Source organism: Rhyacophila brunnea, unplaced genomic scaffold (genome assembly GCF_057557595.1).
Source record: "Rhyacophila brunnea isolate RB1 unplaced genomic scaffold, BYU_Rbru_1.0 scaffold_13, whole genome shotgun sequence".
Classification (NCBI taxonomy): Eukaryota; Metazoa; Arthropoda; class Insecta; order Trichoptera; family Rhyacophilidae; genus Rhyacophila; species Rhyacophila brunnea.
In genome coordinates, this window is record NW_028232785.1 from 25,114,178 (window position 1) to 25,126,994 (window position 12,817).

A 12,817-nucleotide genomic window follows, 5' to 3' on the forward strand; every position below is an offset into this window, starting at 1 on the left:
AAACTCAGTGCTGCCATTAATCAAAATTATCTGAATGATTTCAAACATTAACATCGAAAGGCAATAAAACACGGCAAAAAAATGATTTGTAATAATTCTCCAGCACCCTTTTTAGAAAAATTTCTTAGATTTTAATTTCTAACACAAAAATTTCGAAATGTCAGGTTTTTTTAGAAACCCAATACCTGTACATAATACAGGAACTGTCAAAAAAATTCTCGGTATCCACCCGAATTCTGGAGTGGTGTAGGTCATGGCTGGGGAGGGCTGACAGGGTTCTAGCCTGGGGGTGCGGGCTGTGGGGGGCCCGGCGTGTCGGGTTGACCAGATAGGTGAGATAAACACACATCATAAATTAGCTTTAATAATAAAGAAAGTCGCCTGCGGTGCTATTACACTTCATAGCCATGAACATTTTCAATTACTTACTTATATAATTGTGCAATATATTTTTTATTGCACAATTAATATATATATAAGATACTGTAAGTCCCAAAGACTGCGATGGGCGGGACATGTGGAGAGTATGCCTGAAGTTAGAGCGCCAAGGATCATGACGAAGTGGCTACCCCAACGGAAGAGACCCAGAGGCCGTCCAAAAAGGAGATGGGCTGACGCCGTAGAAGTGGACTGGCTTCATATAAGAAGACCCGGTAACTGGGAGAAGTGTGGCGAGAGACCGGAGTGAGTGGAGAGCGGTTGTGGAGGAGGCCAAATCCCACCCCGGGATGTAGCGCCGTGGAAGAAGAAGAAGATGTTTTTGATTATTATGTGTCGATACTCGACAGCTCCATTATTAAAGTAGATGTATTAAAAATCGCCAATAATTCACTGTATAAGTACCCTTAATTTGAACTAAAATACAATTTGAAAAACGTTAATGTAGTGTTTCACACTGCATTTAATCTTAGCGGTAGGTAAGGGGCCTGCCAAATATCCTAGCCTGAGGGCCCGTTTCAGGATGTGGGGACCATGGTATAGGTACACCGAGTGCAATAGACAAAAGACCGATACACGAGAAATTAAGCTGTGAAAAAGAAAAACAGTCTATGGGACTAATTTACATTCTCCTCCTTGGACCCCCCCCCCAATATTAAATCCTGGGTGCTTCACTGAGTAGAGCGATAGTGGCGACTTCCCGATAAAAAAACGAACTACGTGCTGTCAAAATAGTCGCTAGATTGTGGCTTCTGAGCGAGTGGAAAGTTTTGTGTGTCATCATCACACTTGCACTAGCTGACTCGCCCGCTTTTAAATTCGCCAACATGCAGCTTGTAAAGTAGCTCAATGTCATCGACGCAGCTGAAGAAACCAGGAAATTTTATTTTAAACCAAAGTCAAGGGATTTTTTTTACGTTTTTCGCAATTTTTTTTCCAAGTTCTCCAAATCTTTTTATATTGCAAAATTATAGAACTTCGCACCAATTTATCGAACGGAAATATCAATTTTTTTTATACTTTTTATATATTTTTTTCCGATATTCAAAATTATAGTATTTTGGGCGTACTATACCTATTTTATATTGTACATGGTACGCGGACCAAATTTAAAGTACAAAAATGAAAGTAGTTTTACCTACCAATAAAACTCTTATTATTCATGTTGACTTTGAAGTCCTTGAGATAGGGTTTGCTCTTTCTTCTTCGCGTGAGGATATATTCTACTAATTTATTTTCCTTTTTCTTGTCGTTGGTCATTTATCCGTTTTCATTTACTGGTCATACCCGCGTGTCTGTTTTTTTATGTATAAAGTTTGGCATCACTTTGTCTTCATTATGATATGACTCAAGGAACCAGGTAGAAGTTACCTGGACTTCAAAGTCAACATGAATAATAAGAGTTTTATTGGTAGGTAAAACTCCTTTCATTATTCGAATTTGACTTTGAAGTCCTTGAGATATCTGTTTGTTATCACCTGGTGTTGGGTATGCCAAATTCCTGTATGTGACAATGATTCATTGACGAGGTATAGACCATCGTGACTTTCCATGTATATGTTGAATAGAGAAGTTAATGGGTTCTTTTCCCCTTCTGATGGTGGTGTATCCATCGTTCTTTGGTAGTTGTCGTGAAATGTCGACTCACTACGCCAGTTACCTCTCTTTAAAAATATCATCTATTGGGTATATTTACAGTTTAAGGAAGCCACTACTGAGCGGACACTACATGGTGGTTCTTGTACCCCTGCTTCCAACAGTACTAACCATATCCAATTCCCTATAACTGTCCTGGTGGTTGGTTTTGGTGATCCTCTTGAAGATATAAATAATTCCGAAATATACCCACCTTCCGCTCTCTTTGGGTTTGACCAGCGCTCGAAATGGAAAAGATTACAAACCGGAGCGCTCGAAAATTAACATGGTTATCAAATTTTATGTGTATTTTATAAACATAAGTGTGCTAGATTTTTTTTATTTTCCACGAGACGGGGCGATAACTTTACAGATTTCACGAACCGGAACGGCGCTCCGGTGCGTTCCGGTCCATTTCAACCCCTGGGTTTGACATGCAGACGAGTTTCCGTAACCAGAATACCGGGTCGATGTTTTGACACGTGGAAGCGCTTAGCTTCCATTCCGATTGACGATGCTTGGCGGTATCTGTATTTGAGCCAAACATTGGCCATACAATTTGTGGCCACTTTTTTCCACTAATCCATTGTCTACTATTACTGAGTAGTGTGAGGTCATGAACCCTTCGTCCCGATGCGAGAAGCAGCCGAGTAGGTGGCTGTCCTGCGAGAGGTTTCGAATAGGTTGTACTCCACCGGTGTTGTTTTCCTAAGATGATCTACCACTCGTCCTGGATCCCAAACCGGTGGTTTGATGGGTTTCATATTTTCAGTTATCATTACCGAAATTGCCTGTAACGTATTGTGTTGTACTACCACGTTGATGCTGATATCTACAATGATAATCGGTTTGCAAAATGTGGCTATGGCTGACTTATGCACCAGGATGGTTATGTACGACAAACCCTCCATGTTGTGCATGTAGCCTAGGTATCTGGCCAATTCCATTGGTTGAGGGCTATTATGATCCATTAGGTTCATGTTACCCATGACATTGTCTTCCATTTGTTCCAAGCTGGTTTATAAGTTTTTAGAGTCGAAGGCCGCCATCTGGAAGTAAGGAGTGCCCTTTCTTCCACCATTCAATTTGATGTTATTTCCACCCCACCCGAAATTATCCATAGTTAAAGGGACAGGTCCCGGGTCCTTGGAGGTGGACCGTTGGTCTCCATACCAACTAGTGTCGTATGTAGGTGAGGCATTGTATAAGCATTGTTTCCAGCTTGGTGCCACTAGTAAGTACATCCCTCTTGCTGAGTTCAGGTGCGCTAGGACTCGTGAAAGGATGTTTGATGGGGGAAATATCCACGCCAATCTCAAGTCCTACACTCGGCTGAAGGCGTCGTGAAACAGCGCGCCACTGTCTGTAACGTCTCGTGACACATACGTTGCAATGACATGTGCTGTTTCGCTTGCGAATAAATCCACCTCGGGAACACCCCATCTTTGAAACAGGGGGGTGGTTGCGGTGTTGATGAGGTGCCATTCGGTAATGAGTTGTCTGCGGGAGAGATGATCTGCCACGCAGTTGTAATTTCTGCGGAAGTATTGTGCAGTAAACGTGATGTTGGTTCGACTGGTAAATACTAGTATCTGTCGGCATAGGTTTGGGAGGGTGACAGATTTTGTGCCGCCCTCGTTGTTGATGTATGCCACCACTGTTTTGTTGTCTGTCTGCAGAAGCAGATCTGATCCTATGATTGATTGTATCTGAGATTGAATTGCAAACATCTCCTTCCGGTTGGAATGCCATGCCATGCTAACTGGTCTTGTTTCCACGTACCTGATAGGTGTGTTCATTCAGTTGGGCTCCCTAGCCTGTGTCAGACGCGTCTGTCGTCAGGAGGCGATTGATGTGTGTCAACTCTGAGGAGCCTATCACCTGGAGCCACCACATGATGTCCTGTTAGGCCTGTGGTGGGATTGTCGTCTATTGGCGAGAATGGGACCTCGACAATTTTGATGACTGGAGCTTTGTAGCCGTCGGCAATGCAATCTTCCTCGTGGAGGTGGGATGCGAAGTTAAGTCGCCCCAGAAGGGATTGAACATGTGCCTACCTGAGGGATCAACTGCCTTTTTGTAACTGCGTTGTGTCAAATCTGAGGATCCTATCGCCTAGGGCCACCACAAGATGTCCCGTTAGGCCTGTGGTGGGATTGTCATCAATTAGCGAGGATGGGACCTCGGCCATATTGATGACTGGAGCTTTGTAGCCGTCGGCAATACAACCTTCCTCGTGGAGGTAGGATGTGAAGTTGAGTCGCCCCAGAAGGGATTGGATATGTGCCTGTCTGAGGGACCAACTGCCTTTTCCTGCGTTATGTCAACTCTGATGATCCTATCGCCTACAGCCACCACATGATGTCCCGTTGGGCCTGTGGTGGGATCGTCATCAATTGGCGAGGATGGGACCTCGACCATATTGATGACTGGAGCGATGTAGCCGTCGGCAATGCAACCTTCCTCATGGAGGTAGGATGTGAGGTTGAGTCGCCCCAGAAGGGATTGGATATGTGCCTGTCTGGGGGACCAACTGCCTTTTTGTACCTGCATTAGCAGCTGATGGTGACGGAGTGCTACACACTTCTCCGGCGACAGAAACCTCCGCTTGTTGTATGTGTCCTACGTGATGTCCAGGGACCCTCATTGTTGGCTTGGGTTCAGACAGGATCTTTTAATATTTATTAACCATCCTAAAGACTGTAGGAAGGTTATCCTGTATTCCACCTGAATCGAGACTGTTTCTCGGATTGGTTGGCTACTAAGAAGTCGTCTAGGTAAGTGAATATTCTCAGCCATTCTTTCGTAGGCGTTCGGCGACTCAATCGGAACAGGGATGCCAACATAATTGGAGTGGTTGGCAGCACGAACGGGAGTCACGTGAATTGTAGGAGCTCCCCTTGGTAGGGTAGTCGAACGAATCGACGATGTTGAGAAGCAATTGGTACCTGGAGGGACGCTTGACTTAGATCTATTATTACTAGCCAGTCTTCTGTTTGTAAGACGGCTGGAACCTCGTAATGGTGAATTAGTTTGAATGGCCTTGGCTGTAGGAACGCATTCAAACGCTTTCGGTTAAAAACAGGGCATAGGGCCCCGTCTTCTTTCTTGATCAGAAACAGGGTAAAGAGAAAAACCAGGGGTTTGACCCGCTTCTTCTAGAACCCCTGAGTTCTTTAAGTCCTCGATCTCGAGAGTGACCGCTGCTGATTGTTGCGTTTGAAAATCTTTCCGTAAAAGTAAAGAAGGACTTACCAATGGTGGTATCCGCACAAAAGGTATGCGGGCTACGGCTATTATTTTTACCAATTGTTTTGAGGATTAGTTGCCCAATCCACTAACCCTTGCATACCCTTTCAGAAGCTGTCCCGTTGGGAAAAAATCGCATTCTGGAGGGCCGCGATGGTCCTTTTCGTCAGATGGTTAGCTGATCACTAGTGGTCGCACCGACGCAACTTGTCATTTAGACCTAACTCTACGACCATAGGGACCGCCAAGAATTGTTTTTTGGGCGTTGTGCCACTCCTTGCCGGTCCCCCTGCTGAAATAAGGTACGTAACGAGGATACCTCAAACATCAGCATCTTAATCGACGCTGGTACGTTGAACTTTTCCTCCTGTAGCAGTTCTGCTGCGCCGTCTGGTGTCCATTGCTTTTAGAATATCCTCCTCACGGTCATTCAGATGTTGCGCCATAATCACTGATCACTTAACGTTCACTTAACTATGACTTAACGTTCGTCCAAGATAATTATTTTGATAGTTAGAATGAACTGTCAGAAGCAACACGTAAACAAAGTAAGAAAGTCAAAACCATAATGAAGACAAAGTGATGCCAAACTTTATACATAAAAAAACAGACACGCGGGTATGACCAGTAAATGAAAACGGATAAATGACCAACGACAAGAAAAAGGAAAATAAATTAGTAGAATATATCCTCACGCGAAGAAGAAAGAGCAAACCCTATCTCAAGGACTTCAAAGTCAAATTCGAATAATACAATAATTATAGTAGGGGTTGACAACACTGTAGGCCACCAAGGCTGTCCCCATCCATAGACAATAATATTATTGTAATGTTTTCAGTGTGTGGAGTGATGCCAACACCAGTTACTATGAGCATTATTTTAATACTTTATTTAGTGCTGGTGTTCCATTTACAATAATTCGTCCCGATCTCTTCACTGTAAGTAATCAGGATATTGTAATTGTTACAATAAGTGCTAATACTTCGATACAAACCTACCCCAGATAGCTGCCGTAGCGGCCGAAAGCAGTCTTGTGTATAGAATAGATGCGATAGAGTTGTTTACACGCGAGTCAAATTGCGCCGTCTGGGCAGGATTCAAATGATCATCGATGACGTTACCTACCATTGTGAAAAATGTGGAGCAATATTTTAAATAACTGTTAGTAGGTAAAAAATAATTTATGGATAAGTACCTACCTACCTACATAATTTAATTTTAGAAGATGTATTTTTTTTAAATCAATATCTTTTATTAATTGGTACATGGCCGGGAAGCGGTTAGAAACACAGACGGGATGTTCTGTAATGGCATATTTTATAAAACCCCTTCCTAACTGCAACGTAATAAATCAATACGTCTTCATAAAGACCCCTCGCCCTTCGATGCACGAGGTCGAATTAGTATTTACAGTCAACCCCAAATAACACAAGCTGTAACTGTAATTGTTTACTCTTTGTAACAATATTATATCAGAAAAAATGGAAGTTATCGCTACAAAGAATATTTTAAATGAAGCAACATAAAATCAAACCGATGGAGGGACACCATCTCAAAGTCCGGAAGGTCAAACGTCCATATTATCATTATTCAATGAAAAAAATATGGACCACCCAATCGAAGAAACTACAGAGGTTAGTAAGTTTAATTTCAATAACATGTTTTTACCATGTTTGTGTTGTTCGCACTAAATTATACAAAATGTAAATCGAAAAACAATGGATGAAATAATTTTCTATGTGCTTGCGCCATTATCCTAAATACATCATGACTGCCAGAAAAATATATTAGAGCTTCTATAGCTAAAGGGTTTTGGTGTAAAAGGCAACGACGTGACGATTTTTAGAATAGGCAGTAAGTGCCGTTTAGTTAATATTATGTGTCATCAGGCTTAGTTCTTTGTTTTCGTTTTGTGACCTCATTTTTTTTTTGAATTTTTTGATGTTGCGACATAGTGCTTTATTAAATAAAGTTTTTCTTTCAATGTTTACTGATGAATTAATTTTATTTTTTTCTTCTAAATCTATTAAGATTGTATGTTAAATCTATTAAAGAAACTTATAAAATAATAGTGCTTATATGAAAAATAAACATTATTATTAATAAGACCCATAATATATCTCTGATAAAGCCTTTTGGTACTTAGTGCCTTTTTTATGTCGTGTAGGTATTCATTTTTATTATGACTTATTTCTCATAAAAATATGTTTTTACAATCAATCTGTTTTTAACGAAAAAAATAATGTCTGTTTGCAGGTCATCGGCAAACCTATCGTCGAAATAAAATATCCTAAAAACGATGACGTTAACCTCGAAGATGAAATCAATAGCCTGAATAATAATTTGCTGGAAGATTCTGAAGATGTAGGTATTTTAATAGGCTTTATAATAATATTAATTATTAATGTTTTACAAATTTATAATCATATTATGTACCCGCAGGAGAGCAATTTTAATAAGTTAGCACGGTATTTATATCACTTTCCCGTTATTTTTCTTAACGCAAAATAACACGAATATCACGGCTTTAAAAATACATTCATGGTATCAAGTATCTAATATTAAGCGTCTAGTTTCAAAAGCCCCTAAAACGACTTTTGACAGTTCTGAGAAAAATGAGAAAAAGTCATATCTATTGAATGCGTGAACTTTACTTATTTAATATTTGATTTATAGACTATAAAGAGTATACCTAATATTTAGTATCCTTTACTCACTTTTTTCATATTTTACTGAGAGAATATATTCAAAATAAAATGAATTTCATTTTAGGGGACTTTGAAATTCACTACCGTTTTAGGGGCTTTTGAAATTAACATGTATGATTTTAGGGGGTTATGAAACTTACATTATAGCAATGGCGCATGAGTAAATTGCAAAAGGCGTCCTGTTATATTTCTTGGAGTAAAAATAAATATGTTTTGTACAAATTGAAAAAATATTTATTTAAAGTAACTAAAATTAACAATATAAATATTATGTTAACGATATAGAATTTACTATTGTACACATACGCATATAATTAAAAATATTACAAATAATAATTAAATAGAACAGTAGTCTATAAATACATATAAAAATGAATGTTTGTTTGTTTGTTTGTCCCGCATGCGTTCCTATACAATTCATCCGATTCCGATGAAACTTTGCACACCTGCGAAGGTTTTTGAATTGGAAAAACTGTTTTTTTCGTCTTCTTTTTCATTCTATCTTCTTTTATTCGTATAGTTCCTATACCATTCATCTGATTGCGATGAAACTTTGGTGATATTGTGTGCACACTCGCAAAGGTTTCAGGATTAGAAAAATCATATGTATCTTCTTCTTCATTCCATCTTATTTTATTCGTATGGTTCCTATACCATTCATCCGATTCCGATGAGACTTTCGTTAGTGTATGTGCGCACACCCGCGAAGGATTCTAAATTAGAAAAATCATCATAATCTTCTTCTTCATTCTAGCTTCTTCTATTCGTATGGCTCCTATACCATTCGTCTGATTGCGATGAAACTTTCCTCGGTTGTTGTGCACACACTTGCAAGGGTGTCTCAATTAGAAAAGCGATCTTCTTATAATAGTATGCGTTCCTATACCATACATCTGACTGCGATGAAACTTTTGTCAGTTACTGTGCGCACACCCGCAAAGGTTTCTGAATTAGTACAACCGTCTTCTTTTTCTATTCTATCTTCTCCGAGCACGGCAACTGACGAAAGTTTCATCGCAATCGGATGAATGGTATAGGAATTTATACAAATATAAGAAGATGGAATAGAAGAAGTAGATGGTTGTACTTATTCAGAAACTTTCGCAGGTGTGCGCATAACCACTGACGAAAGTTTCATCGCAAACGGATGAATGGTATAGGAACCATACCAGTAAAAGTAGATATAATGATGAAGAAGAAGATAGTTTTTCTAATTCAGAAACCTTTGCAGGTGTGCACATAATAACCCACCAAAGTTTTATCGTAATTGGATAAATGGTATAGGTTTAGTGTACATATTATAATTATTTATATTCTAGTTAGTGGCAGTATATACCTACTTTATATTTTGTTATTATGCATTTTTAAATATTTGTATAGAAAATAATAAGTTGGTAAAACCGGTCCTGATAATTAATAAAATATGTGAAAAAAGTATTTAGTCAATAGGTACATATTATTTAACGTTTTCAATGGTAAACTGTAATTATTTTAAATCAAGTAATTTTATAATCAACAATAGGGACAGTATGACGAGACACCACTGTATTATAGGACAAAGAACACGCAGAAATTGGCAATATTCACTTACTGATTTTGGCGTTCGATATTAACTTCCCATGTTTCTTTTCTTCGTAAACGCTTTCTTGACTCATTGGGCTTACATTTCAACACATTAATCAGTTCAACATGCATTATAAATATTGAAAAATAATAATATTAACCTACAGAGCGATCAACACTAAGTCACTTTAATTTTGTTTAGGCAGACATATTGAAATCCGTATCACATGACCATCAGAGCAGCCGCTAATTGGCTTACTCATTTCATGGGGATTTGAAATTCACACGCCAACTATTTTAGGGGGTTTTGAAATTAAGACTAAATTTTGATAATACATATTGACGATTTTAGGCCTTTTTTTGAAACTAGGCGCTTCATATGATCCTTATAAGATCATAGGTATACCTATATAATAGTCCTTCACAAGCCACGTGCTTAGCCTATTAAGTGCATACTGTGACTTAATATTGAAAGACAATATGAATAGGTGCGTGTATTTATTAATTAAGGCTCTAAGTTCCAAAAAAAATAAAAACTGACATTTTTATAAAAAAAAGTTCTACATACCAACGCCAATAATGTCAGCTATGGTCTAAGCGCCTCAAGCATGTAAGCATGCAAGCAAAAAAAACAGCAAAATATTTAAATCTGGCGACGCTGTAAGTCCGTTGGCGTGTTTTATTTATAATGGTGTAAGCAGCGCTCGAAATGGAAAAGTTTATATTAGTTTTATCAAGGATATTACAGGTTTTTTTCTGCAATGTTCAGATAAGGGAAATTACTTAAATCGCTGTCATTTTTGTTACAATAACTTGGTACTTACCAATGGCATTAATAAATGGACGAAGCATCTGGAAAAAAATGACACTCACTTTTTTTGTCGGGTCTGCCGAATGGCATAATCTGTACTAACGCTATTACAATAAAGGTGATATTGCTATAAATTCCCGATGCTTTTTGTCGGGGCTGCCGTATGGTTCGGTTCGAACAGGTTCGCTCAAATTAACATTGACACTAGAAACACTATTCTATAGCCATTACAATAAAGGAGATATTTCTATAAATTACCGATGCGCGAAATCGCATAATGGAAATCGCGTGACGTCTGCAATTTTATACACGTGCGAATGTCGTTATGCGCAAATTTACTTGCTAGCTACCTACTGTACTGAGTACGCTGTCCATTAATAATGTCATTGGTACTTATGTTACGCCGAATGTGCGAAATTGAATATGACATGAAATGGGCAAAATTTTGCCTAAATCATGAAAAATGCAAGCCCGTTGCCTTATTCATGAATTAGACAAAATATCTGAAGAGTGCGTGAATTCGGCAGTAATTTTTCTGCCAAGTTCATGTATTGGACAAATTAGATAGTAACGCTACGGTGGTATTTTTCGCAACTAAACTAAATGTATCAAATGCTCATGCATTGGTCAAAATGCACATATATTATCTATGGTCAAAATAGATGATCGCGCTCCGGTGGTATTTTTTGCAACTAATCAAACTAAACAAATGTGTCAAATGTCGTCCTACAATGACGTTCATATCCATTTACTATGCGCAAAAAAATCTAGAACTATAATATATGATAACGGAAGAATTTTATTGAAAAGTATTTTCGCGATTTGATTCGTGCTTGGGTATCAAACGTGCAATGGTCGATTGAATGTTTGTGATAGTTTGTTGACACTTGATAGCTAACCTCAAAATGGACATTCAGTTGAATAGTTTAATTCAGAATTACAAAACCTAACCTAACCTAATAATAATAATATTAAATTATGTCCAATTATAACTAATAAAACCATCCGTATTAAATTTACTTTTTCTTCTGTCATGTTGACAGTTCAAGAATTCCATACTCTGGCGAATTCATGTACTTAGCAGAAAATTTACCTAATTCATGAATAAGGCAATAGGCTTGACTATTACATGAATTAGCCAAAATTTTGCGCATTTCATGTAATGGTTAATTTCGCACACTCGGTGTAACACTTACAGATATGGGAATTTTGCAGTCGATAGGCAGTATTTTTGTTTTTTTATTACTTAGGTACATCAAAAAGTTATCTTCGTCATATAGGTCAGATACGGGTTATTGACATCAGTGGAACGCATTGATGATTGCATAAATTTAATGATTGTTAACTAAAAACTAGGTACAGTATTTACTGCCTATGCAGGGCTAAAAGAATTTCTTACTCGAACGAAACTTCGCTGTAGGTACAATAAATAATTAAAAAAAAAATCCTTACCTTACCTAATTATTTATCTCATTTTTAAAACACTCTCTATTCTATTGTAATCAGTTAATTGATAGTAGTTATATTCATTAATATTAAAATGATTACATTTTTTTCAGAGTTCCACAGAATATTCTCTCTCGTACTTAGAAGTAGCCGGAATTTGCTGTTATTCTACCTTTCTGTTCATGGTGTCAATATGTGTTTGTCTAATGGAGAATAATATTAATATTAATAATATACTTCAGATTTTATCAAATAATACCTACACCTGTAATTCTTGAAAATATATAATGTATGTTGTACCTCCTGATAATACCTAATTGTATTGATGTTGACTGTTTAATAAAATAATATAATATACTCAGGCTCTGGGATATAAAATACCCATTTACGTATTTTATTTATATGTATTACATATACCCAGTGGCGGCTCGTCCATATGCACTGCGGAACTGCAGCACCCCCAAGCAAAATGAGAAAAATATATTTAATATTAATTTAACTATACTTACATAAATTTATATAATATTATTATGAAAATATCAATATTATTAAAGCGTGTGATAAGCTCGCCCGCGCACCGATACATACAATGTCTAATAATATTATCATACACCCCGGAAGGTACTTGATTTTGTACAGTACCGTTTCCAATAGAATTTGCTCGAGTGTAAGTGGGCGCGGGGGCGGGGCTCGCAGCTGCAAGCTTAATCAGTACTGCGGGTTAGACAGTCTGATTTCAGTATTACGCCCATAGATGAAAACTTTCGCCGTTTTTCGCCAATAGTAGCTTGATTTGGAAGAGCGCTGACGAGTAGGTTTTATAAAAGGCGAATAGTTAAAATTTGTCGTACATAATTAGTATGTCACCTAGTAGCATAGTGGACAATGCGCGGATGGGGCGTAAACCCAAGAGATGCAGGTGCAATCCTGCCGGGTGTCTTACTTAAAAAAAAATCTATTGGCTATA

At 38.0% G+C, this 12,817-nt stretch overlaps 1 protein-coding gene across 1 annotated transcript; it reads left to right on the top strand.

Annotated features, from left to right (window-relative positions):
- Window positions 1-6,699: 6,699 nt before the first annotated feature.
- LOC147077039 (uncharacterized) lies at window positions 6,700-12,207 on the top strand. The gene is made up of 3 exons (XM_085940611.1): window positions 6,700-6,956; window positions 7,579-7,686; window positions 11,964-12,207. Exons 1-3 carry the CDS (start codon window positions 6,927-6,929, stop codon window positions 12,126-12,128), a joined length of 303 nt encoding a protein of 100 aa, XP_085796737.1. The 5' UTR covers window positions 6,700-6,926; the 3' UTR covers window positions 12,129-12,207.
- Window positions 12,208-12,817: the final 610 nt, after the last annotated feature.

Excerpts from the sequence above, each read along its gene's own strand:
- LOC147077039 (XM_085940611.1), top strand. The coding sequence starts at position 6,927 with ATGGACCACCCAATCGAAGAAACTACAGAG. Across the intron at positions 6,957-7,578 it reads CAATCGAAGAAACTACAGAG|GTCATCGGCAAACCTATCGT; the intron begins GTTAGTAAGTTT and ends GTCTGTTTGCAG. Across the intron at positions 7,687-11,963 it reads TGCTGGAAGATTCTGAAGAT|AGTTCCACAGAATATTCTCT; the intron begins GTAGGTATTTTA and ends CATTTTTTTCAG.